This window comes from Pituophis catenifer, unplaced genomic scaffold, assembly GCF_029215685.1.
Source record: "Pituophis catenifer annectens isolate HBS135680 unplaced genomic scaffold, rPitCat1.0.hap2 SCAF_13, whole genome shotgun sequence".
Taxonomy (NCBI): Eukaryota; Metazoa; Chordata; class Lepidosauria; order Squamata; family Colubridae; genus Pituophis; species Pituophis catenifer.
This window is the reverse complement of record NW_027256893.1, coordinates 24123302-24149781: the sequence shown is the minus strand read 5'-3', so window position 1 is coordinate 24149781 and position 26480 is coordinate 24123302. Positions and strand designations below refer to the sequence as shown.

Sequence of the window (26480 nt, the reverse complement as noted above, 5' to 3'; positions counted from 1 at the left end):
GAAAAGAAAGAAAAGTGCAGAAAAGAAGAAAAATAGGGGAAAAAATATAGTAAAAAGAAAAGAAATATATAAAAAAATGACTTCCCCCCTTCATCACAGCAAGATAAACAATTTTTGTAACGTATTAACTTCTTTTAAAATATAACAAATGTTTTCCAATAGCCCATCTCTTATCTATAAACAAATCCTTAAAGTTGTGGTTCAGTCCAGTCAGCAAAAGTCCATCAAAGATTAATTCTTTGATCTTCCTTCCTTCCTTCCTGCCTTCCTCCCTCCCTCTCCCACCCTTCCTTCCTTCTTCCCCTTACCTTTCTTCATTTCTCTTTCCTTCCTTCCTTCCTTCCTTCCTCCCTCCCTCCCTCCCTCCCTTCTTCCCACTCCCACCCTTCCTTCCTTCTTCCTCTTACCTTTCTTCATTTCTCCTTCCTTCCTTCCTTCCTTCCTTCCTTCCTTCCTTCCTTCCTTCCTTCCTTCCTTCCTTCCTTCCTTCCTTCCTTCTTCTCCCTCCCTTTCTCCCTCTCCTTTCCTTCCTCCCTCCCTCCCTCCCCTCTCCTTCCTTCCTTCCTTGCCTCCCTCCCTCTCCTTCCTTCCTTCCTTCCGTCCTTCCGTCCTTCCCTCCCTCCCTCCCTGTTCATCTTTTAAAAAACTTTTTATAAGATTATTTTTTTTAAAAAAGAAGGTAGGCAGAGAAAAGGTTCTATGCTGCATCCGTGCGATTTTATCCCACATGGTTCTGAGAAGGTCAGAAAGATCTAGAGCAGCTCCTGGAGCCCAGCTGAGCCCAGAAAGGCCACCCTCGCCTTGAGACAGGAATACGGTGCCTTCTAGCTCAGCAGGAAACACAAGCTGCCCTGTGGATGCCAGGCGACAACTGGAGTGCCCGGCCTCTGGGGTCCTGGAAGGGCAAAGCCTTCTCCTTGCAAATCCATTCCCTTTCATCTCCAAAGAGAAGCCAGCAGAGCTTCGGAAGCAGCCGAGCGGATTGTGCGTTGGTGCGTCTGGTTAGCGTGGGGCCTTTTGAAAACAGGAAGCTGCTTAGCATATTTATTGATATCAAATGGATGTTAATTGAGTTCTGGGAACTCGGGGAGTTCAAAGTGGCTTTGTGTGTGTTTCTGCCGAGGCTGGGGAGGGGGTGGGGAGGGGGTGGGGAGGAGGGAATGTGTCAACACCGTATTGGACCCCCCCCCCCCGAATACGACGTTGGGACAACCTGCCAGTTGGGTAGACTCTAGAAAGTGGAAATAACTACAGGTAGTCCTTGGCTTATGATGGCAATTGAGCCCAAAATTTCTGTTGCTGAGCAAGACAGTTGCTAAGTGAGTTTTGCCCCATTTTACCACTGTAGCTGTCAAATAACACGCTTGTTTTGTGAATCTGGCTTCCCCATTGAGTTTGCTTACCAGAAGGGACACAAAACGAGATCGTATAACCCCCTGGACACTAACCGTCATAAATCTGAATTTGGATCATTGATCATGGGGACTCTGCAATGGTTGTAGCTGTGAAAATCGGCAATAAGTCACTTTTTTTCAGTGCTGTTGTAAGTTTGAAGGTCACTAAATGAATGTTTGTAAGTCAAGGACGACCTATATTGCTGGTGTTTCATTGCTCCTAAACTGCTGACCAGAGGGAAAGGGCCTTCCTTGGAGGGCAGGGGGTGGACTCTCTGCACTCCCTATTTGTTCGTCTTTTCCAGTCTTATCGTTGGACTTCCAGAAATACAGGTAGTCCTCAGTTAAGGACCGGTTGCTTAGTGACCATTTTAAATTACAAAACACCCACCCAATATATGTATCACCTGGTTCTGGAGTTCCAAATGCTCATAATTCGGCCCTTGGCAACCATCTTACCTTTAGCTTTCTGCGATGATGTGATGTACGATATTTTTTTTTTGCCAGAAATTGTCTTTAACCACTGTCACAAAAAGGTTGTAAAATTGAGCCAGTTCCCTGAGTGCGTCTCCTTATCCACCATCATGACATACGAATGAAATTCCAGTCTCTGTTACGATTGTATGTCGAGGATTACCTGTGACCAAATGGTTTTAACACCTTTGGTCACCTGTAAAATGAAACCCCGAGGATGCAGCAGGAAGTCCTGGGACAGACGTTTCAGAGAGACTCACCTATAGAGACCCTTCCTTCCTTTCCACCTACCTACTAACCACACAATATTTTGCGGTAGGAGAGAGAGAGAGACATGGCTTGGCTCCATCCTCCCTGCTGATCCTAGCAAGCAGGAAATTAAAAATTCCGATCTGGTCTGAAAAGCCTGTTCCGGAGGAAAATGTGCCTTATCCAGTAGCCTCTGGGAAGGACATTCCCTGGTCCTTCTCCAGTTCCGAGCTGGGACTTAATTGTCCCTTTGGTATTTGGGCCCAGGGATGGCCATGGCATGCATCTAGGACAGTGTTTCTCAACCTTGGTAGCTTGAAGATGGGTGGACTTCAACTCCCAGAATCCCCCAGCCAGCAGTGCTGGCTGGGGGATTCTGGGAGTTGAAGTCCACCCATCTTCAAGCTACCAAGGTTGAGAAACACTGCTCTAGGAGCAAAACTCAAGGATTTCAGAAAGTCTGTATTTCTTGCTTTGGATGATCAATCAATCAATTGAGCTTGGAGGTCTTCTGGTCCAACCTTCTGCCCACACAGGAGACCCTGGACCATTTCAGATAAGTGACTGTCCCGTCTCTTCTTAAAAACTTCCAGTGATGAAGCACCTACAACTTCTGAAAATTTCAATGAGGGGAAGAAAGGTTTCTACAGTCCATCCAAAAACAGGGCTGGAGCTCTGGCATCTCACGGACCACGTTTTGAAGGCCACTCTGAACAATTACGAGGCCACCCAATTCAACCCTCTTGGTCCAGGGCTGGCAGAAAAGAATCTGGAGGTACAAGATGGCTTCCTCCTCCTCTTCCACTTTTGCCCCATGGGTCCAGGCCAGAGATCCATATATGGACTGACTTCTCCTGGAAGCCTGAGGAGCACCTCTGGGACCTGGAAAAAGCATTCCTTCTTCTAAGGAGGGGCATTGGAGCTGTTTGCAGATGGCGAGCTTCGGCAGGTTCAGATCCATGCTGGGCCTTGTTCGCTCTCCCACTCCCCCCCAGCCCTACCCCCTCGCCTGCCTGTGTGACTTCCGAGGGTCTCAGCTGTTAATTACCTTTGCCTGTCAGCCTTGCCTGCTAATCTGCTATCAGTGAATGGAAAGCAGGAGGTCAAATAACAAAGGTGACGGTGCCACACGGTGCCTCTTGTCATCTCCAAGCCCAGATTAGTTTCACTGAATAACTCCTGGCTGAATACCGCCAGTTAATTATAACGATCACAAACCCTCCCTTTCCCAAGCCACACAGTGAGAATTAAGGCTTCTGAAGTAAGACTTTAGCTTCATTAATTGCCCGCTTCTTTGTGATGGTATTGATTGATAAGGCTCTTGCGCGGTGAGTAATGGCTTCCCAGCTCAAAGGGGATTAAGGCTGCTAATTGTTGTCGGCCTCGCGCTGACAAGATAGACTTCGGTGGGTGTCAAATCCATATCTGCGGCTTCCTTTGTCAAGAGCCGGCAGCATGGTGGCTCTCCAGAAGGAAGGTAGGGTGCCAGAGCCAGGGAATAATTAATAAAGCACGGGAGCCACCATGGGTAAAAGGTTGAGGGCTCTTCCTTTGTTGGGCTTTCAGTTGTTCTTTGGAGTCCTCTTCTCAAGGTTGTCCATATTTGGTCATCTCTTGATCCACAGAGGCTGTGAACCAAAGGCTGAGGAACCTCTTAAGAACAGCCAATGGATTCCCCACCTACAGGGTGTTGGAGCAAAGAAGAGAAAGACCTGGCCCACCCTTGCTAGATCTCCAGCAAGATGTTTTTGGGTCTCCTTGTGACCTCAGGTTAAACACGAGAACCGAAGGGGTGTCCAACCTTGGCCATTTTAAGACTTGTGGACTTCAACTCCCACAATTCCCCAGTTGAAGTTCACAAGTCTTGAACGTTGCCAAGGTTGGACTCCTAATTTAGGGTTTCAAGTTCTTGAGGAACTTTGATAGAGAACAATTCTAGATTACGCTGGCTGTTGTAATGTCACAGTGAATAGTTCTTGCAGATAATTTTCAACCTGGATCGAACCCTTCCCTTTCGTTCCTTACACTCCTTTTGCCAGCTGGCCAGGTTGCTGATTGGGCTGCCATTTCTCTCTTGACTGCACCAGAAGCGGGAGGAACCACTTTCTCCAAATTCAGACTTTCTCCAAACCTGAATCAAAAGAAGGAAGGGACATAGCTTGTCTTCTCCTCAAAGCTGGGATCTGTGACTCACTCAACTGGCTTAAGAAAGTGTGTCATGCAAATGATATAACCCAGAGAATATAGGGATGGAGGAGGGTAGTTAGTTTTTATCCAAACAGCCTGGGGTTGTTTTGAGCTAACTACTGTCCACTCTTCAGCTATGTTGAGTGAACGTGAATGAGGGTTAAGAGAGGACTAAACTCTTTTCCTGCCATCAGCAGTTCTCTGTTTTAGAACAGAGGTCTCCAAATGTGGACTTCACCTCCTGCTGACTGGGGAATTCTGACTGGGGAATCAGCTTCTGACTGAGGAATTCTGGGAGTTGAAGCCCACAAGTCTTAAAGTTGTCAAGTTTGGAGACTTCTGGTTCAAAGCATTCACTCTCTTCATTTCAGATGTTTCATATCTGTATAAGGAAATAAAAATCTGGGTTCTGTCAAGTCATTTTGTCCCAAAAGTGCTTTTTTCAAAGGGCAACCAGACTGGTTTTTTCCTTGAAGATGTTTTTGCTTCTCATATTCATATTCCTTGCAGTCATCTGGTTGTTAGCACTCTTCTTGAGAGCCATTGAGACCACTTGGAGGTCGATCTCTGCCCTCAGGGTTACCTGAATAGTTCAAATGGGCGTGGAGCCTTTTTGGAACTGCTGAAAGGACTGTGTTGTAAACAAGAGATCGGTGGTGTCATATCCCTCCCCCTCCTGTTGAGAGAGGACCATTCAGTCTTAATGTAGATGGCCTCTTTGACCCCTCTTTCAAATCGTGGTCCTCTCTGTCCAGAATGTGGACTTTGCTGTCTTCAAGAGAGTGAGCTGTGTCTTTGAAATGCAGATGGACTTCTGAATCTTGTCTTGGTGGGTTTGTTCTCCTATGTTGTGCCATGAGTTTTGAGAGCTTTGTATAACCATGACCTGGAGAATCTTCATATACATATGTCATTTTGCCTATCTCTCCCTCTCCTACAACCCCCCCCCCACTCTATCACTCTCTCTCTCTCTTTTCTCCATCCATTTCTCCATCCATCCATCTCCAGAAATGTTTTCTGGAAAGCAGGGGGATGTGACTGCCTTTCCACCAGCTTTTTGTAGAGGGCTGACCGTTCCCTCATTGACCGGGTCATCTCTGGCCACTCGCCACACTATCTGCCCCAAGGGTTTCATTTCTTGAAGATCCAGCCAGTGTTTTGCAGACTAGAACTTGGCATGTCCTGGAAACATCCAGGGACGTTGGAGTTGAGTACAAAGGCATTCATTCTCAAGAACGTACATATGTGGGATGATGAAAGAACCGGTTTTGTGACTCATTGTCATTCCTTGCTCTATAAGAGAATTTTCTTTTGTTAACTCTCACTTCTCCTGTACTTCAGTGCCTCATATCTGCACACACAGACAATTCCTTGAAATATATTGTTTTCTTCGTAGGGGGCTTGTCCCGAAGTAGCCACAGAATATCACAGGAGGCATCCTCATTGGCATCCTATTAGTATTCCTGCAACAACCATCCTCTTCTCTATACATGTCCGCTGTAACTCCAAGATGGGTGTACTTTAGATTCATCTACTGTTTTCTACAAATCATGGTTAAGTCTTGCCGAAGGCTTAAAAAAAAGAGAGGATTTATTCTGTTTATCCAAAATCTCATCTCTTTCAGTAAAGTTACAGAGAGCAGATACCAACTCTAGATTGTGATGCTCTCCTGGGGTGCGAAGAGAGAGGCCTATGTGCAAGTAGTATCTTCTGCTGTGGCGTTCAAGAAGCATTTCCATTCCATTTCCATCTGGCCATCTTTTCTTTCCTGATGGAAGCCGTTTTCTTTTGGCCAAATGTTCAGGAATCTAAGCTGAAGGCCTGTTAAGTTTGGGCAGCAACCTGGATTCACAGTGGAAAGAGGGTTTTGGAGCTCCAGGGCATTTGCTGGCACCTTCTTTAAGGAGCTGCTGGCAGAAGCTGCTTGAGTCCTCCTGGGACACCACTTCTGCTCAGATCACAGCAGAGACTTAATGACCTTGGAGCAGGAAAAATTGATAAATAGAAAATAGAAATAGGAATAGCATAGCATAGCATAGCATAGCATAGCATAGCATAGCATAGCATAGCATAGCATAGCATAGCATAGCATAGCATAGCATAGCATAGCATAGAATAAACAGAGTTGGAAGGGACCTTGGAAGTCTTCTAGTCCAACCCCCTGCTCAGACAGGAAACCCTACACCACTTCAGGCAAATGATTGTCCAATCTCTTCTTAAAAACTTCCAGTGTTGGAGCATTCGCACCTTCTGGAGGCAAGTCGTTCCACTGGTTAATTGTCAACCAATAGCTTTTGATGCCTCTGAACCCGTGTTTGGAAGAGGTTCTTGCAGGTCAAATCTTGAGAAAGTTGAATAGTGGGAGAACTTGCCAGATGTCCATTTCGGATCCTGCTCCTGGGCCACCAAGTGTTGAGTATTGCGGAGGAACTGCATCAGGTCTTCCTACCTACCAATGCCTTTCTTTCTCCTGATTTTAGGGTCTTCAATAAGCAGTGAATCTTCCCCAGTTTCCTCGCCAGCCACCAACCACAGCTCTCCTGCAAGCACGCCCAAGCGAGGACCCATGGGGCCTCTCATCGTTCCTCCGGGGGGGCACAGCGTGCCGAACACCCCTCCTGTGGTAACCATTGCACCCACCAAAACTGTGAACGGCGTCTGGAGAAGTGAAGGGCGGCAGGTAAGTCTCCCATATCCAAAAAGGGTCCTTGGTTGGCTATGTTTGTATTTGGAAGGTGGAAGGGAATATGTGGGGAAGACCACAGAGGAAGAAAGCTGATATCCAAAGATAGGGCTGGGAAGCCATAATAGCAATAGCAACAGCACCTAGACTTATATACCGCTTCACAGAGCTTCACAGCCCTCCCTAAGCGGTTTACAGAGTTAGCTTATTGCCCCCAACAATCTGGGTCCTCATTTTACCCATCTCAGACGGACGGAAGGCTGAGTCAACCTTGAGCCTGGTTAGATTTGAACTGCCAAATTGTAGGAAGCCGGCAGTCATTAGAAGTAGCCTGCAGTACTGCACTCTAACCACTGCGCCACCACATCTAACCACTGTGCCACCATAAGCTAGATTTGCGCAAAAAAATTGTGACAAAATATAATGTATCCCTCAGTTCTAGCAAATACTTTTCCATTTTGCAACTGAAGTGACAGACAGGTAGAGAATGTTAAAACTTGCACTCAAGATGGTTTTGGAGATAAGCCTCAAAACTTTGGGGGTCACTGCCTGAGGCCCTTTGATCTACAGCAGTGTTTCTCAACCTTGGCCGCTGGACGATGTGTGGACTTCAACTCCCAGAATTCCCCAGCCAGCTCTGATCTACAGGAAAACATCTGGAGGGCCTGTGTTGGCCTGTTCTTGTTCTAGAACAGGGGTCTCCAACCTTGGCAACTTTAAGACTTGTGGACTTCAGCTTTGCTGGCTGAGGAATTCTGGAAGTTGAAGTCCACAAGTCTTAAAGTTGCCAAGGTTGGAGACCCCTGTTCTAGAACGAAGCATCATCTAATACCACCACTGAAGATGCAAAAAATCCAGGGTCATCCCCGTGATGATGACTGTTATTGTCCAGCATCTTCTTGAGAACTTCCATGAAGGAGAGCAGATCCTTTCTATGCAACAGTCAATTATCCCTCTCTAGGTAACCCGTTTTCTAATCTTACGTCATGTGAGAGAAAGGCCTCTTAATATTTCCCCTAACATTCAACCCATTGGCATTGTCCCATAAATCGATTAATCTTCTTCGGACCTTTCAGATAACCAAGAGCAAATCATTATTCTCTTCCTGCTGATAAACCTTTAATGTGATAGTGTTCCCCTTCCTTTTTCTTCTTCTCCGTGTCCTTCAGCATTTCCTCCTGGGGCTTCAGGGCTCACGGAAGGAAGGAAGCAGGGTCGAAAGGCTTCTGGAACGAGGCTGGTTTCATAGCTCTTTCCCTCCCGGGTTTCCATCTGTCTCGGCTCACGCTTCTTCTTCTTCTTCTCCGGCCGCAGCTATTGAAGTGCGGAGCGGAGGCGAGGATGCTGTGGGCTGAATTCAGAACAAAGACTTCCCGTTTCTCCTTTCTATCCACAAAGGTTTATTGATTGTCTAGGAGAGCCAAGCCAGCCCATTGAACACCTGGCAGAGCGCAGCTCAACCTGATGCCCTCTTAATGCGTTGGGTTAACCGCGCTGGGCTAACTAGAGAGGCTGAGCATTGGGTAGCGACACATCTGGAGGGACACCAGATTGCGGAAGCCTAATTTAAGGCAACAAAGCACATCGTGTATTTATGGCAGAGGTTCCCAGCTGGGAGAACACAACACCAACTTCGCCTGTGTTTTGGATTAAGCAACAAGTAGAGCATAATAGCTTCTCTCATCCGTGCAAGAGACACACACACCCCGTCCTCTGAGGCTCCTTCCCAGATCGGGCCAGACTGTCTGGCTATATTTGCTGCTTGCAATTTTGTTTTCTTCCCTCTTACTCTCTTGCAGACGGTGGCAGAGAGCTGAAGCATCCACTAATTAAGAATCATTGTTGGTGGTTATCCTTCCCTTGTATTTTACCCGGTTTCCCAGCGGGATCACAGCTCTTGGAAATACTAATTAAACCACAAAGAGAAAAGGAGAGGGGAGGGGAAGAGGCAGCCATCTCCCCAGTGCTTGCGAGAGCCGTACAGATGATGCCCCAGCAGAGAAACAAACACGCACAAAATGCACACACACACACACACACACACACACACACAGAGAGAGAGAGAGAGAGAGAGAGAGAGAGAGAGAGAGAGAGAGAGAGGAGAGCTTTGATCTCGTTGAAATGAAAAGGTAGCGTTCTCAGGCCTGGTTTGCAAAAAAAGATGAGGGGAACAGAGTGGATGAATGAAATGTGGGTATCCTGAATGGAAGATGCTGGGATGAATATTTGAATATTCCTTTTTTTTCGCTGCAACAGGATATTGGGCAGGCAGGACGGAGCAAAAGAACCTCTCCTTCAGCGGGTTGACCCTCAGAGACCCCTTGATCATCCAGGGCTCTGGGTGGCTTTGCCATGCCATCTGTTGGCCGCCCTCCTTTCCTTGGGCTTTTTCTGAGCTTTTGAAACCCGAATCCGTCTTCCCAGCCCTGCGTGTCTCTTTAGGCAGCAGTGAGACAGCGTTCTCGTCTGGCCACCATCGCTCCCAGCGTTTTGGCAAGGCTGAGCTTCCTGCCTCCCCCTGCTTGGCCCTTTCTTCCTCCTCCCCTGCCAAAACCCATCGCTTCAGACGGAAGCCCTCTGCCCCTGGAATGGGCCGTCACCCTCGAGAGGAGGCGATAATTTATCTGCTCCAACAATTTGAAGCTAACGAAGCCCTAATGCCACCAGGGAGCGCTCTGCGGAGGAGAGAGAGCGCGGGAGCTGACTCAACGGATGATGTGAGCCATCCATCCTCGTGGAGAGCTTTGATGGAAGCCTTTTCGTTCTTTCTGGGGGGGGGAGGCTGGGGGAGAGAGGGACAGTGCCTGGTCAAAGGAGAAGTGGGAGGGGGCCAAGAAAGGCTCCCAAAAGGCTCAAATCAGTGGCCGATGCCCATCCATTAGAGGCCAGACGTTTCCGAGAGATCAAACCGTCTTTGAACGGCTGTGTGGAATGAAGAATGGTCTATTTTAAAGCTAATAGGCCATGTCTCGTGGCCTCGCTGGCAGAGATTGCACAGGGAGAATGACTGATGGTGCTCCTTGTCCTGGCTCCACCCCGCTCCTCGCCATCTTCTCCCCGGTGGAGGCGCATCTCAAGCAGCAGCAGAGACGCAGCACGGAAGGATTCTCCTTCCTTTCCTTGGAGCTGATCCTGCAGCTTCTCTCCTCGACCGGACCAGACCAGACCAGACCAGACCGGGTCCATCTCCGAGGGCATCAAATGGCTTCTTTGCCTCCTGGAGCCCTAATGCCTCTTCTCCCCTAGGATGGATGGTCTTCTTTGCTAGCAATTTTCCAGGATCCTCACAAGACATTTCTCTCTACTGGAAGGGAAGGGAGTGAGGGGGAAAAAGTTCAGAATTTTGCTCATGGAAGGATTATCCCAACTGCATAAAACAAGGGAGCAAAAAACCACAAAGTTGGAAGGAATCCTAGAAGCCATCTAGTCTGGCCACCTACACATTGCAGGGCCCATCTCTGCCAGATGGACTCTAAGTGGGTTTGATGACTGACAGGAAAGGAGAACCCATCACTTCAAGAAGTAGTCACTGTCGTTGACGTATAGCAAAGCTCCACTTTGCTGTTGTCCTTCTGAGGCTACGATGCCCAGAACTAGACACCTACCAGGACATATAAGAGTGGATCAATGTCTGGACACCAAGTATTTGTCTTTTAGCAGCTGCATCACACTGCTGACTCGGATTTAACTGAGGTCACAAGGAGACCCAAATCCTTTCCCCAGGCTCTGTTGTCAAGCCAACGCTTCCATCTTATTCTTGGATCTTTCATTTTTTGTATCCAGACACACAACATTGACATTAACCGGGGGAAAAGTCCATCCTTTTCATTTCTGCCCGTTGCTCCTGCCTGTCTAGATCTTTTTGAGTCGTTTTCCTTTCTTCTAAAATATTATTCCTCCCTCCCGGCTTTGTGTCTTCTGCAGATTTGACAAATGTCCCCCCCAAGTCCCTCGTCATGTCATTGATAAGAAGGGTGACTGGCAGAAGACCCTCTGGCCCGCCACTTGATCCTGTCTTCCAAGCCAACGTGGACCCATTAATGAGCTCCAGTCATTCAACCGTCCTTCAGTCCATCTCGTAGGAGTGTCCTCTAGGCCACTTTCAATCATTATATTGAGGAACGTCTGTTGAAAGACGGTTGGAGGCTTTGCTAAGGCCCAGGCATGCTTATATCTACCACGTTGCACAATCGGCTAAGCTAGTTACTCTATCGAAGAAAAGAAGTAGGTTGGTTGTTCGGTTGGCCCTGTTTTCTTTCCAGGAGTTGAGGTTGGGTGTTGCTAATAAGAGCCTCCCGCCCTTTGGAGGATTTGGATATGGTCTCTTGTAGAATTAGGTTCCCTGCCCATCTTCCTTCTGGAAATGGTTGGCCGCTGCTGATTTCTGCCCTGAATTTGGTGTTGTTTCTTCTGTGCCGCCAATGAAATGCTTGACTAACCTGTTTATTTTATGGCCCCCATCAAAAAGCTTGTGGATTGGTATTTGCTGTGCTGTAGCAGTCTCCTCGGGCATCGGTGTCTTCCCGGAATGATTAATGGCCCCCGGGAACAAAGCTGCTAGTAAATCTTCAAGGCAAGAGAAAACACAGTTCCTCCCCTCCCTTCTCCTCCCCCCCTGCCCGCCTTCCTCATTACAGCCCAGCGGCAGGCGGTGGCACACACTTGCCACCTTCAACGTGGTGATGCTGTGCCCAGAATACAGAATCGCAAGAGTTGGAAGGGACCTTAGAGGTCTTCTAGTCCAACCCCCTGCTCAGGCAGGAACAACTATACCATTTCAGACAAATGGCTATCCCGTCTCTTCTTGAAAACCTCCAGTGTTGGAGCATTCACAAGTTCTGGAGGCAGGTCGTTCCACTGATTAATTGTTCTAATCGTCAGGAAATTTCTCCTTTGTTCTAGATTGCTTCTCTCCTTGATTAGTTTCCATCCATTGTTCCTTGTCCTGCCTTCAGGTGCTTTGGAGAAGAGGTTGGACCCCTCTTTTTTGTGGAAGCCCCTGAGATATTGGAACACTGTTATCATGTCCTTCTTTTCATTAAACTAGACATAATCCAATTCCTGCAACCGTTCCTCGTTATGTTTTAGACTCCAGTCCCCTAATCATCTCTGTTGCTCTTCTTTGGACTCTGTCTAGAGCAGTGTTGGCTGGGGGATTCTGGGAGTTGAAGTCCACCCATCTTCAAGCTACCAAGGTTGAGAAACACTGCTCTAGAGTCTCAACATCTTTTTTGCATCCTGGTGATCAAAACTGGATGCGATATTCCAAGTGTGATCTTACTAAGGCGTTATACAACGGCATTAACACTTCACATGAACTTGTCTATCCCTCTGTTAATGCTGCCTCCGACTGCCTGGGCTTTTTTGGCAGCTGCAGGTCACTGCTGGCTCATATTTCAGCAATTGCACAGACAAATCAGGCTCTTTACAAGCTCGATGAGATCCCTCTGCTTCGATTTCTGCCATTGCGGATGCTTTTCTCCTCTGATCTGTTCACATCCCTGCTGGAGAATGTGCAATGCGCTCCGATTGTTCTGGACACCCATTCTCCAGCATGCTCAGCCTTTCCCCTCTTTACTGCAGCCATCTTCTGCTGCCCTCCTGCTCCCCTCGCCCCGATGCCTGGTCCATCCAGCCTCCTGGAGAAGGTCAGGATTTGTCTCTTGGCTGGTTGTGGGAGAGGACCGGGTGTGTGGCGCCCCAGGCAGGCGCTGCGTTCTGAGAAGGAACAGCTGTTCCTGCTCATTAAAAATTCCAATCAGGAGCCCATCTCTATGAATTAATTATGGCCAATGGATCTTCGGAGGAGATTTGCAAGTCTTGAAGAGTTCTCAGCGGCTTGCAGGATGTTTGTTGTATTCATATTTAATAAATACACTTGGAATGGGCTCCCGTGGTACCTGGCTGGCTGCGAGTGAATCCCAGCTAGGTCATATCTTCTAAGGTGACACCCAAACAGGGAATTCATCTTTGGAAGAACATCTAATGCAAAATAGAAGCCTTTCTTACAGCTTATGGGATTGTTGGGAAAGGACATTATAAAGAAGAGGGAGTCAAGCTATTCTCCAAAGCACCTAAAGGAAGGACAAGAAGCAAGGGATGGAAACTAATCAAGGAGAGAAGCAACCTAGAACTAAATTTCCTGACAGTATGGGAACAATTATTCAGTGGAACAACTTGCCTCCAGAAGTTGCGGATGCTCCAACACTGGAAGTTTTTAAGAAGAGACTGGACCAGCCATTTGTCTGAAATGGTCGAGGGTTTCCTGCTTGAGCAGGGGGTTGGACTAGAGGACCTCCAAGGTCCCTTCCAACTCGGTTATTTTGTTAAGGCCAAACCCAAGTGTGGTTCTTTTTCCTTCTGGGAAGAGAACATGGGTTTTTTTTTTTTATCGTGTCTCAGCGCCATCAGTAGCTTGAACCAAACAGAACATTTCTGTGATCCCATCTTTCAAAACAACAGTTCCCTGCCTGGAGCTGCCCCATCTGCTTCCATTCCAGCTGAGTTGCTTTCCAAATTCAGACTAGAACAACATCTGCCCCCTTCCCTCTCTGAAGACTGCCAAAGTAGACATTAGCTCCTATTCAGGGAATACCAACTGCTAAACCCTGAATATTGGCAAGCAAGGAATTAGCTGAGAATCCGTAACAAAATCCCTCTTCCAAAGCTGTTTAAATACATCACCGTTCAGCGTGTAGAACAGGGTAGGCGGACTCTGAGAGTGAAGAAGGAGAATGGATGCCGTGAATTCTACAGATTTCAGATTTGATCTCTGCACAACTGGTGGATGGTTGCTAAATCATCTTAAACAGCACATACGTTCTGCATGCCTAGCACCTCTTATAGGAAGATTTGACCACGGGCCAGGACAAGGTCATCATCTCCACTTGTCTTCTTCTAGACTTGTCCATCCCGTCTCAAAGAATTTTGCCAATGCCTCCCTGTGAGATCATGGTGGCTTAATGCTCCTATAACCACGATCTGTGTCGACAATTGCACTGAACAGAAGAGAGCGTTTAGGACCTGTCAGAGGCAGACCCAGAAGAAGATGGAGAGACAACATCAAAGGCAAATTACAACAACATCCATTAACAATGGATGAGACTCCAGAAGGGCAAGAATCAGAACTTTGTATCTCCCTCAACCCATAAATTGGTAGAGGAGGAGGAGGTGGGGGAGGAGGAGGAGGAAAGGAAGGAAGGAACGAATGAACAGATGAGGAGAGGAGAGGAGAGGAGGGAGAGGAGGAGGGGGAACAAAAGGAGGAAAGGAAAGGAGGGAAGATGAGGGAAGGAAGGAAGGAAGAGGAAGGAAGGGTGGAGGAGAGGAGGAAAAGGAGGGAAGGAGGAAGGAAGGAACGAGGAGAGGAGGAGGAGGAGGAAGGGGAAGGAAAGGAAGGAAGGAAAGGAGGGAAGAGGAGGGAAGGAAAGGAAGGAAGGAAAGGAGGGAAGAGGAGGGAAGGAAGGAAGAAAGGAAGAGGAAGGAAGGATGGAGGAGAGGAGGGAAGATGAGGGAAGGAAGGAAGGAAGGAAGAGGAAGGAAGGGTGGAGGAGAGGAAGAAAAGGAGGGATGGAGAAAGGAAGGATCGAGAAGAGGAGGGGGAAGGAAAGGAAGGAAGGAAAGGAAAGGAGGGAAGAGGAGGGAAGGAAGGAAGATAGGAAGAGGAAGGAAGGATGGAGGAGAGGAGGGAAGGAGGAGGGAAGGAAGGAATGAGGAGAGGAGGAGGACGGGGAACGAAAGGAAGGAAAGGAAAGGAAAGGAAAGGAAAGGAAAGGAAAGGAAAGGAAAGGAAAGGAAAGGAGGAAAAGAAGGGAAGGAAGAAAGGAAGGAAGAGGAAGGAAGGATGGAGGAGAGGATGAAGAGGCAGAGGAAAGGAAGGAAGGTAGGAAGAGAGGAAGGAAGGAAGAAAGGAGGAGGAGGAGGAGTTCAGCAAGGCCCTCTCAGTTGCTCAGAGCAGTCCCTTTTTGGAGTGAAATACTTGAGTAACCATCAAAATAATACCTCCTTTTCTGTCTGTGAGACACCACTTACTGGAGTGCAAAAGTGCCTTTTTCCAAGCTTTTTTTGTGGGGAAAAAAAATAACAGCCATGACCGGTATACTCTTTGTTCCTCAAGTACACGCATTCTAAAACTGGAATAAATTATGCAAATATACATTCTTTAATCTGCACTGTATATCCTGCTTTCAGGATTGAAGTCTCTCTCTAATTAATATGCCAACCGCAGAGTCTTGAAGGGGACAAGGCGATTCGGAAACCGGGAGCACAAATAATCAGAAATAATGGAAAGCTGGAAAGGAGTTTTCCAGTTACGATTTTGTCAGATGTTTTCAGGTCTTTTTCTCCCTGTAGCAGGGAGAGCTCGAAATGGGTAATTTTACAAAGCGATAAATTCCAAAGGAGACTCAAATGGGCAGGAGCGATCACAGAGGCGAACATCTAGATCACAATACTTGGCGAACGTGGTAACCATTAGGAGATGGCAACCCTATTGAGGAGGGCAGAGTACCTTCTGCAAGGTCCCTGTGGAGCAGAGCACAAATGGACTCGGTCAACTTGTGGACCTGACATGGTCTACGATCAGTTTCTTGACCTTCTCCTTCAAAAGAGGCCTCCACAATGGAATAGGCTTTCAGAGGGAAGCCCATAAAACAAGGACAGTCAGTCGTACAGCCCATTCGGTCCTTCCAATTCATTTTCTTCAGGGTTTGGGTTTGAAGGTAGAGCTGAGCAACCACTGGATCCCTTCGTTGCTAAGCCTGGGTGGCCTCCACCATATTAGCTACTTCCAGCTGTTGGGTAATAGAATAACAGAGTGGGAAGGGACCTTGTAGATCCTCGAGTCCAACCCCTGCTCAAACAGGGGACCCTATCCCATTTCTGACAAGTGGCCCTCCGGTCTCTTCTTGAAAGCCTCCAGTGATGAAGTTCCCACAACCTCTGAAGGCAAGCTATTCCACCGGTTGATCGTTCTCACTGTCAGAAAATTTCTCCTTATTTCTAGGTTCAATCTCTCCTTGATCAGTTTCCATGCATTGCTCCTTGCCTGGACTTCAGGTGCTTTGGAGAATAGCTTGACCCCCTTCCTCCTCTCTGTGGCAGCCCCTCAAATATTGGAAGACTGCTATCCTGTCTCCTCTGGTCCTTCTCTCCACTAGACTAGCCATGCCCAGTTCCTGCAACCGTTTTTCATATGTTTTAGCCTCCAGTCCCCTCATCATCTTGGCTGCTCTTCTCTGTGCTCTTGTTTTCTCCTTGCTGATCATTTTCCCTGTCTTTGTTAACCAATCAAGGGATGCCTAAACTCAACCCAGAGTTTCCTGTGCCAAAGAGAAGATGCTCAGGCAGAAAGAGAAGGCTTGCCAAGGGTCTCAGTCCATCCCTTTGAAATGCAGGTGTGCGCACGGGGCTGAGCCATCTCTCCACTTAATCTCCCCTATCTTTCATTTGGCCCCTCCTCTTGCAATCCTTCCTCCCACTGCTGTACCAAGTCAGCAACAGGATTGTGGGGAAACATATCTGAACATCCACAGTGGGGTTGAGTGGTCCAGGCTTGATATTTAGATCTAAATTCTGATCTGCTTGGCCAAGAACTAGATGCTTGCTCTTCAGGAGGACAGCAGGGTCTTCTGACCCACTGGGGTGAGGGGTTTTTTTGACGCCGAGCTGGAGATCAGGCGCCCACCCAGCATCTGGGGAGTGGGTCCAGCCAGCCCTTCTGTTTCTGAGCCGATTCCAAGCAGCCGCTAAGCAAGGAAGAGCAGCTTGGGATCAAAGCTTCTGCTAAGATCTGCTCTTTAAGCAGAACTGACTCGGCTCAGCTCTTCTGCTGGAGCGCCTTGTTGGTTTTTGGGTGTCCGGGGGATTAGAGAAGCTAATCAGGAGAAGGAGGAGTGGATTGCTGGTGTGCCTGGCAGCGTCACACTCTCGTTCCATCATCAGACGTGTTGTGGGTTAACATGTCTGAACATCCACAGGGCCTTTGCCCGAAAGAAACATCGCTAGCTTTGGTTGGGGGCCAGCATTCTTGCATCTTCTTCCCCCTTCCCCCCACCCGTCACACGCAGGTGATTGCCCAGAGAACATCTGGCTGGGATTAAGCCGGGGAAGGCTGTTGGGAGCAGAGAGAGCGCCATGTATGGCTCAAACCAGATGGTGCCGCTCTCCCTTCCCACTTTCATCACGCCGTGGTGTCGCCAGAAGAGCTGTAAAGGCAAAAGACAAGCAGATGTTTCTGCAGCTGAGGCCGTGGCTGCCCACTTCAGGGGAACGACTGGTCACAGATCATTCTCTACCCCGGTGGCGGTGCCAGCTTCCTCCTGCCGTTACGGCTTTCCTGCACGCTCCAGAGTGAGCTGGATTCGTAGCCAGGGTCCAGGAGCAGCTGCCTGCTCAGCTGATGCTAGGCTGGCCCACCAGAACAGCTTGGCCCGAGGCCCTGTTTTTGTTCCCGGGGAGAATTGTAGCTGAACCAAATATAGGACAGCCTCTTTTGCTGTTTGTCAGGCAACTCTGTCCCCCAGGTACGCCCCCAAAGCATGTCAAGCCAAATGTTGCAGGGAAATTCCGGTCGCCGAAGGGCTAAAAGCCAGGGAAGATCGCTCTGCATAAAGTTCCTTTTAAACTTGCCCTTTTGCAAGCTGTCTTTGGGCAATTTGCTGTAGATATCATGTTTTTTGAAGTTTATCTGTTTATTTATTTAAACCAGGGGTCTCCAAACATGGCCACTTTAAGACTTGTGGACTTCAAGTCCCAGAATTCCCCAGCCAGCATGGCCGGCTGAGGAATTCTGGGACTTGAAGTCCATAAGACTTAAAGTTGCATGGCTGGCTGAGGAATTCTGGGAGTTGAAGTCCAGAAGTCTTAAAGTGGCCAGGTTTGACTTAAAAAATTGTGTAGCCACTCATAATATGCAGGGGTAATCCTGTAGCCTGTTTGTGACTTTTGCATTCTTCCTACCTCCCTTGGGGTCTTCTCTGGATGGGGATCATTGGGTTTGTGTTCCTTTCAGCAAGAAGCTGGCTCCCGAAGCGGCGGTGGAGGCAGCAATGGGAGCCGGGACCGCCTGATTGCCGAGGCTCCGTTGCCCCAGGAGAAAGGCAGCGGCCCAACGGTCCCTTCACATTTGCTGGGGGCGCCTTATTCCTTTGCAATCCCACCCAACTCCATCGTCCAGGATTCCCGTTTCCCGCCTCTCAAGTAAGTGAGGCCAAGGAATGTTGGGGAGATCCTTACCCTTCCCACGTGGGCTCTTGATGGGACCTTTGACTGTGCATGTTCCTTTTCCATTGGCCCATTCTCTGGCTCACTGCATGTTGGGACATGGAACAATGGATGCCCAGAAGTGGGACCTCAGTTCATGAGGGAAGTGAGCTTGGAAATGTTATTGTAGACTTCTGGAATTCATTTTCTTCTTTTCTTCCTTCCTTCCTTCCTTCCTTCCTTCCTTCCTTCCTTCCTTCCTTCCTTCCTTCCTTCCTTCCTTCCTCCCTCCCTCCCTCCCTCCCTCCCTCCCTCCCTTTTTCCTTCCAGCCTCCAGCGTCCTGTCCACCATGTGGTGCCTCCTAGTGCCGTCACCGAGGACTACCTGCGGAGTTTCCGGCCCTACCATACAGCCGAGGAGCTCCGCATGTCCTCCTTGCCTCCTCTCACTTTGGACCCTGCCACTGCTGCTGCTTATTACCACCCCAGCTATTTGGCTCACCACCCTTTCCCTCATCCGGCTTTCAGGTAAGAGAAGAGTTGAGCGAGAAGGAGGTTGTGCGCCTGCGGGCAGCGGCAATTGGTGAAGTTGTCTGTCCTCCAGGCGTGTCCTTTGGAACCACCACTAATGAACCCTCTTGGCTCATAGAGTGGAAGGTTCCCTGAGGACTTTCACATAGCAAAATAAAACCCAGCAGGTTGTCACTTAAAAGAGCAGCAGGGCTTCAGATGATGGGCTAATAATTTGTCCTTTGAACGGGTTCCTGTTGAGCAGACTCAGCTGCTGTCCAGCTTCACCCCAGCTAGCAAGACATGCTGTGTCCATGGAGATCTGAAGGATCTTGGAAACAAATGCCTTGAAGAGCCTCTGAGAAAGCTGAGAATTTGCCTCCAGCTTTTCTCCATGTCAATGAGTCCATCGTCTATTGGAGTCTGCCGACTTGGCTTTAGAGCACCTGAGAATGCAGGTGGATGCTACAGCCTTCCTTGAGATCATCTGAGAAGGTCCCTGAGGGACCCTTATCTAGTGAGGTTGACTCAATGGTGATCACCCTGAGTAGGGTGGCTGGAATGTCCTTTTTGGAGTCTCACATCCCATATCCACCCTGTCAGATTTTGAATAATGAATAATAAAAGTTTCAATCTAGGTCGATCACTGGAACCAGAAGTTTAGACTTCTGAGCTTTCGGACTCGTGCTGGAGCCCATCCTCAGGGAACCTCTCTCTAGTTTAGGGAACTTCTGTAACACATCCTGCTAGAGAGAAGTTCTTTGAGGATGGGCTCCAGCACGAGTCCAAAATCTTGGAAGACTATACCTCTGGTCCCAGTGACCGACCCAAATTAGATCCTGCAACATTATCCTGGGACACGTAGATTTGCCTTCATTCGTAATAAAGGTTTCGTTTATGTAGGCCTCTTAAGAATATTGCAGTGCCCTTCCATTCTGCCAGGATGGTTTTATCCATTTGACTTTTAAGTGATGCTACTATTTTATTATTGTTTATCATTGCGGTAGCTCTCTTGAATGATTTTGTGGTCAAGGAACAATTCAAGTATATTCCATACAAGTTAGGAGTGAGGGAGGTAAGAAAGCTGTTGTGATCATTTCTGCCCAGTCTTGCCAAGCTGAAGCTTAGCTAGAAGCAGAATGTGATTAAATTTTATGGGATGCTGGTGGGTCAAAATAACCTAACGACTCTGTTTTTCCCCAGAATGGATGATTCCTACTGTCTTTCGGCTCTTCGCTCTCCTTTCTACCCAATTCCAACTCCTGGTTCGCTCCCACACCTCCACCCATCGGCCATGCACCTCCACTTATCGGGAATGAGATATCCCGCCGAGTTGTCCCATTCCTCTCTTTCGGCACTTCAGTCAGAACGCCTCTCCAGCCTGACCGCGGAAAGGTATGGAATGTCGGAACACTCTGGCGATGGACAGGCAAAAGTTACTTCTGGGTTTCCGTGAGCTTTGTTCTTCTCTCGACTTTGCAGGTTGCAGTTGGACGAGGAGCTACGGCAACGGGAGCGAGAGAAGGAGCGGGAACGGGAAGCCGATCGGGAACGGGAGCGGGAACGGGAAAGGGAGCGGGAAAAGGAGCTGGAACGAGAACGGGAGCGAGAGCGAGAGAGGGAACGGGAGCTGGAAAGGCAGCGCGAGAGAGCCCGGGAAAAGGAGCAGAGCATCATCAAAGCCATGGAAAGCCCCTTCCTGTCCGTCTCAGAGTTGCAAGGGCCAAGGGCCCATCCAGCCGAAGAACGTGTCAAACCATCGGAACAGCTAACGCCAAACCGAGCAGGTGACCTTCAGCTGCTTTCTGCCAGACAGTCGGAAATGCCCAGTCTATTTCCAGGGAGACAGGGAGCAGAAACAGATTTCAAACCTGAGTCTCGGATGGGATGAATTCATGGGATGGGTTTGAAGTGTCGTTTCTCCCTAGATGCCTTGCAGCTCTTCTTGGGTTGCTTGCATTGCATGCAGTTTCTGTGCATGGTTGAATGCCCCCTGAGGCTTGTTCGGGCCAAGGGTGTTCCGTGCATCCGTGGATTAGCCAGTCAGGGGTGGAATCTGGTTGCCCCTGTAGAATTTGACTTTCTTTTAAGTGCTTTCGTCTGCCGATGATGGACAACCATTTTCTAACAAATCTTCTCCAAGAAGCTGAGACATCCTAGGACTGGCTATCTCACGATCTTCCCACTTCTTCTCTTTTCTCCCTACATTGACCAGAATTATGAAGCCCACCTACAACGTGTGTGTGTGTGTGTGTGTGTGTGTGTGTGCGTGCGTGTGTGTGCGTGTGTGTGTGTGCGTGTGTGTGTGTATGTGTGTGTGTGTGATTTGTGGAGCTGCTAAGATTGTTCTTTGGGTTCCCAGTCATGCTTTCCTTCCTTAACCTAGCTGATTTCTCCCAGAACGGTGTCAACAGCAGTAGGCAAAGGCATTTCATGCAAAATTGTGTCCTAGTTGCCCTCCTGCAATGTTCAAACTGGACAGACGCTCCTCGTCTAGATAGCAGCCTTCCAGTGTTAACAAATTGCAGGGTTCCTTTTGCCAGTGAACAGTGGCATATATTTATATAAATATATATTCATTTTCCTGCAGAAAAACCAAAGGACTCTTCTGCTGCCCAGACCCCGAAAGCGGTCCAGCCTCCGTTGCACCAGCCATCTGCCTCGCAGCACCCGGTGCCTAGCTTGATTTCCAGCCACAGTATATTCCCCCCGCCTGGAAGCAGCACAGCCGCCGCACTCCTCATCCAACGCACCAACGAGGAGGAAAAATGGCTGGCACGCCAACGGCGGCTACGGCAAGAAAAGGAAGACCGACAGTCCCAAGTGTCTGAGTTTCGACAGCAGGTCCTGGAACAGCATTTGGACATCGGGCGCCCAGCCGGACAGATGGAAGTAGAGCATCGGCCAGAGAACTCCAGGTAGCGGCTGGTGGTCTTGGCCTTGTTGTGGGGGGGTGGAGGGTGGCTGAGTGGCCCCCTTTGGCTGCTTTATGGGGGTGGCGGGAAAGTAGCCATCTGCCACCGACAACACGGCGCTTCCCAAGGATCAACAAGGCCAAAGTTTTCCTCTGCTGCCTAGATTTCAGCAGCCACCGTGTAATGCCATCTGACAGCTGCTTGGATGCCCGGACAGAATGGGTGAGGTGGCCTCCATGCCATCGACGGTGACCAGGTGTCTCTGAGACAGTTGTCGCTAATTTGAGCTGTCTTTGGCAGATGGAGGGGCTTCTAAATCTGATAGGTTACAGACGTGGTTGGCACGGCTGCTTGCTGGCCTCGAACAGCAGGTCCTGGTGGGCTTTGTGTAGTCCAGGCTTGATATTTAGATCTAAATTCTGATCTGCTTGGCCAAGAACTAGATGCTTGCTCTTCAGGAGGACAGCAGGGTCTTCTGATCCACCGGGGTGAGGGGGATTTTTTTGACGCCGAGCTGGAGATCAGGCACCAACCCAGCATCTGGGGAGTGGGTCCAGCCAGCTCTTCTGTTTCTGAGCCGATTCCAAGCAGCCGCTAAGCAAGGAAGAGCAGCTTGGGATCAAAGCTTCTGCTAAGATCTGCTCTTTAAGCAGAACTGACTCGGCTCAGCTCTTCTGCTGGAGCGCCTTGTTGGTTTTTGGGTGTCCGGGGGATTAGAGAAGCTAATCAGGATAAGGAGGAGTGGATTGCTGGTGTGCCTGGCAGCGTCACACTCTCGTTCCATCATCCTCTTACGCCGGAGCTGGCTCACCTGTGTGACAGATGCCAAGAGAAGGCTTGAGAGCTCGGGGGCTTTCGAAAGGCCGCAATCCAGTGGCTCCCAAGCCACTTTGGCTGGATAAGGGGTGCAGCAAATGCTACGTTTGCCGCACGTTGTTTGTTGCAATCGTTGCAAATCTGTATCTGCCTGGCTTCCTTCTCATGGGTAGATAACTGCCTCGATTCTCCATCTTGATATTTTTATAAGCACATTTTGGGTACGTGTATCTATTGGGGCTTCTCAGTCATCCCGATCAGGGTTGTCCCAAAGGGTCCCAAACTGGACTTTTTTTAGGTGGGGGGGGGCGGTTGTCCTTGGAAACTGAAGAACTGATGAAGCTTCTTGGAGGAGAAGCCAAACGTTTTCAAGGACAAACACAAGAAAAAAGTCCAGCTGCCTTTTGGAAAAGCACCTTTGGAAGTTTTGGGGACACGGTTCAGGCGTAAATCTGCAGATGCTGTCCAGGTCTTCTTCCTTTTTGTTTTCTTTATGAAACGGCTTCTAATTCTGCTCGTCTGGCGGTTTCTTTTGTGGCGCTACTGAGCGTGCCGTTTTGCTGGGCCCCGGGAAGGCTGGCATTTGTTCTGTTTCCCCTCCGTCGTAAATTTTGCCTCCTGCAAGCTCTTTGCAAAGAGACACTCCGTCTGCTCAGCAGTTGTGTAATGTATCGCGCTGGGGAAGCAGCCATTGCCGTTTCGGCGCATAGCACCCTGGCGCTCTCGAGTGGGAAGCGGTTCAATGCGCGACTCCAGCAAATGCGGTGCTTATCGGGTATCTGTTGTTCTCCTTTTGCTACCTATTTAAGGATTACACGGTTGTCATTCTCTGTGTCACTTGAGCGTAACTTTGGGGGAGGCTGGATTCATGTTGGAATCTGTGAGCCTGAATGTTGATAGACAGGTGAAATCTGCAACCTTCCAGGTATTAGAATCTGGGTATCGGAATAGAAAGATTGAAAGACATGTTGGAGATTGTCTAATTTAGGGTTTCTCGACCTTAGCCATACTGGCTGGGGAATTCTGGGAATGGAAGTGCAGGCCAATTAAAATTGCCACGGTTGAGAAACGCTGCTAAAAAGCATATTCATTTAGGGAACGTGAAGCGATCATCTTCCCCAAATATCAAGATTCACAAATAAAGGCACTGTATTTATTTACATTTGAAGTTTAGACCAGGGGTGCCCAACCATGCTGGCTGGAGAATTCTGGGAATTGAAGTCCATAGGTCTTAAAGTTGCCAAGGTTAAAGGTCATGGTTGTCCCAAAGCTGCTTTTTCAGGAAGCAACTGGGCTTTCTTCTTTTTTCTTTGAAGACATTTCACTTCTCATCCAAGACGTTTCTTCAGCTCTGACAGAATCCTTCCATTCAGGGGTGAAATCCAGCAGGTTCTGACAGGTTCTGGAGAACTAGTAGCGGAAATTTTGAGCAGTTTTTAGAACCGGCAAATATCACCTTTGGCTGACCCCAGAGTGGGGAGGGAATGGAGATTTTGCAATATCCTCCCCCTGCCATGCCCACCAAGCCACACCCACAGAACCGGTAGTAAAAAAAAAATCGATTTCACTACTGCTTCCATTCCCCACCATCCACTCAGAGCTGAAGAAGCGTCTTGGATGAGAAGCAAAACATCTTCAAAAGAAAAACAAAGTCCAGTTGCTTCCTAAAAAAGCACCTTTGGGATTGCCAAGGTTGGATACCTCTGTTTTAGGCTGTTTAATTTACGGAGACGTCATTCCTGTTTAGGGAAGAGCCCTCTAAACGGTGCTTTCTCTGCCATGCAAATCCTTCCTTTTCCTGTGGTTTAATTTGCGGAGGGATGCTTTTCAGGAGAGACATTGACCACTCTAATGGACTCTAAAAGTAGCTTCCTTTTGGGTTAACCAAGCTCAGTTGGCTACTCAAAAGCTTCTCGCCACACATTTAATGCAAATTACTCAAACCGTGGTTTACAAACTATTGAGCATCTGTTTCAAGTCCCAAACGGCTGGACAATATGGTTTCTATGCTGGCAAAATGCATCCCTTCCAGGTGCTTTTTTTTTTTTTTTTACAGGTTACGTGCTAGCTGGAGAATTCTGGGAATTTGAGGTCCAGACAAGTTGCCAAGTGCTTAGAAACATTGCTTTAGAGGGAGAATTTCCACAATGTGGAATAGCAGAGTAGCTCGCTAGGTGGTCCTCAGATGGTTCCTGCGTGCTTTTTGTTGGAGAAATTGGCACGATAATTTGGGTGCAGCTGAGAATTGAGCACAACACTGTTTGGCAAGGAAAATCTTGCATTTAATGGCAATGCCACTAGATGTCGCTCACTCTGATTCCCAGAGGCATGAATGGGACACCTGCTCTGGCCAAGGTGCCCTCTACTGGACAGTTTTATAGGGAAAAGATCCAGCTTCCAGTGCACTGAACTGTAATCCAGAGCAGAAACTGAGTTTTGGGTATTGTGTGGTGTTGCATCATGACAGGCACAAAATAAATTTAAAAATAATTGTCTATTAAAGAATAATTTATTTGCACAAGGCTTTTGTGTACACATGATATCCAGGATAATTCGCAGCCCCCCCCAAAAAAAGAAGAAGCAATGCAAAGCAAAGTCCCTTAAAAAAAAACTTGCGGCCAATTGCATCACCGCTTTTAGTCCTAAAAAATAAAAGCTAAAAGGAAAGCTTGAGAAAAAGAGCAACCGACTCTTTCCTCCGGTCACCGCTTGAGAAAAAGAGACCAAGATGGTCCGATTTGGTTTGGAAGCAACAACACGGACTTGTTTATGTGGGAAATGCTTCATGATTTACTTAACAACTTCAGTGATTCGCTTAACAGCCATGCCAAAAAAGGTCATAAAATTGGATAGGACTTATTTTGGTCACCTGACTATAAAAAACTATGTTGAGACTCTGGAAAAAGTGCAGAGAAGAGCAACCGAGATGATGAGGGGACCGGAGAGTAAAACATATGATGAACGGTTGCAGGAACTGGGTCTGGCTAGTCTAGTGAAGAGAAGGACCAGGGGAGAGAGGATAGCATCTTCCAATATTTGAAGGGCTTCTATAGAGAGGAGGGGGGGGTGTCAAACTATTTGCCAAGGCACCCGAAGGAATAATGGATAGAAACTGAAGAAGGAGAGATTCAACCTAGAAACAAGGAGGAATTTTCTGACAGTGAGAACAATCAACTGATGGAACAGAAGTTGCCTTCAACAGTTGTGGGAGCTTCATCACTGGAAGCTTTCAAGAAGAGACTGGGCTGCTCTCTGTCAGAAATGGTGTAGGGTCTCCTGCTTGGGTGGGGGGCTGGACTAGATGATCTACAAGGTCCCTTCCAACTTCAGTGATTCTTGCTTCTTATTGAAAATTCTGGTCGTAAGTCCAGGACTACCTATTACTCTTGCTTTCATTAATACCGTTTCGTGTTCCTCTTTTTCCAGACTGGGTCCAAGCCGCCCCGAACTGGGAGTTCGAGAGCAACCCCAGCATTTTGGAGGGCCCCCTCCGCTCATATCTCCCAAGCCGCAGCCCCATCCGGTGCCCACGTCGCTCTGGAACCCGGTCTCCTTGATTGACAGCAGCACGGAAGCTCGGAGGTTACAGGAGAGCCACCCGCTCCCCACCCACGCCAGCCCCTACGAGTCCAGCCGGCAAGCCATCCCGTTGGTCAAAGTGGAACGAGTCTACTGTCCTGAGAAAGTTGAGGACGGAGCCCGGAAAAAGGAACATTTGGACAAATACCAGCCTGGCCGGGAGACGGGTGGATCTGAGCCCGGTGGGTTTCCCCACGGACCCTTGTTAAGCGAATGGGAGAAGCCCCTGCAGCAGAGAACCCCCCACCCACAAAGCGTACCATTTGTCGAGGCGTTGAAGAACCAGACGGGCTCCCCGTACAGGCATCTCCTACCCAGAGGCCATGATCCGATGTATGTTTACGACGAATTCTTGCTCCAGCAACGCAAGCTGGTCAGCAAGCTGGACCTGGAGGAGAGGAAGAGGAGGGAAGCTCAGGAGAAAGGTGGGTGCCCGTCGACCCTCCTCGGGATTTCCTGCTTCAGATGAGA

General features: G+C 48.6%; 1 protein-coding gene across 3 annotated transcripts in view; it reads left to right on the top strand.

The window, feature by feature from the left end:
• The window catches only part of GSE1 (Gse1 coiled-coil protein), a 233702-nt gene that overhangs the window by 197925 nt on the left and 9297 nt on the right, over positions 1–26480 (top strand). For all 3 annotated transcript variants that reach the window (XM_070952873.1, XM_070952871.1, XM_070952872.1), the window contains 7 exons: positions 6785–6984; positions 17999–18186; positions 18520–18717; positions 19903–20094; positions 20182–20486; positions 21290–21617; positions 25857–26434. In XM_070952873.1, coding sequence (XP_070808974.1) covers positions 6785–6984; positions 17999–18186; positions 18520–18717; positions 19903–20094; positions 20182–20486; positions 21290–21617; positions 25857–26434 — 1989 coding nt within the window. The remainder of the gene's footprint in view (positions 1–6784; positions 6985–17998; positions 18187–18519; positions 18718–19902; positions 20095–20181; positions 20487–21289; positions 21618–25856; positions 26435–26480) is intronic.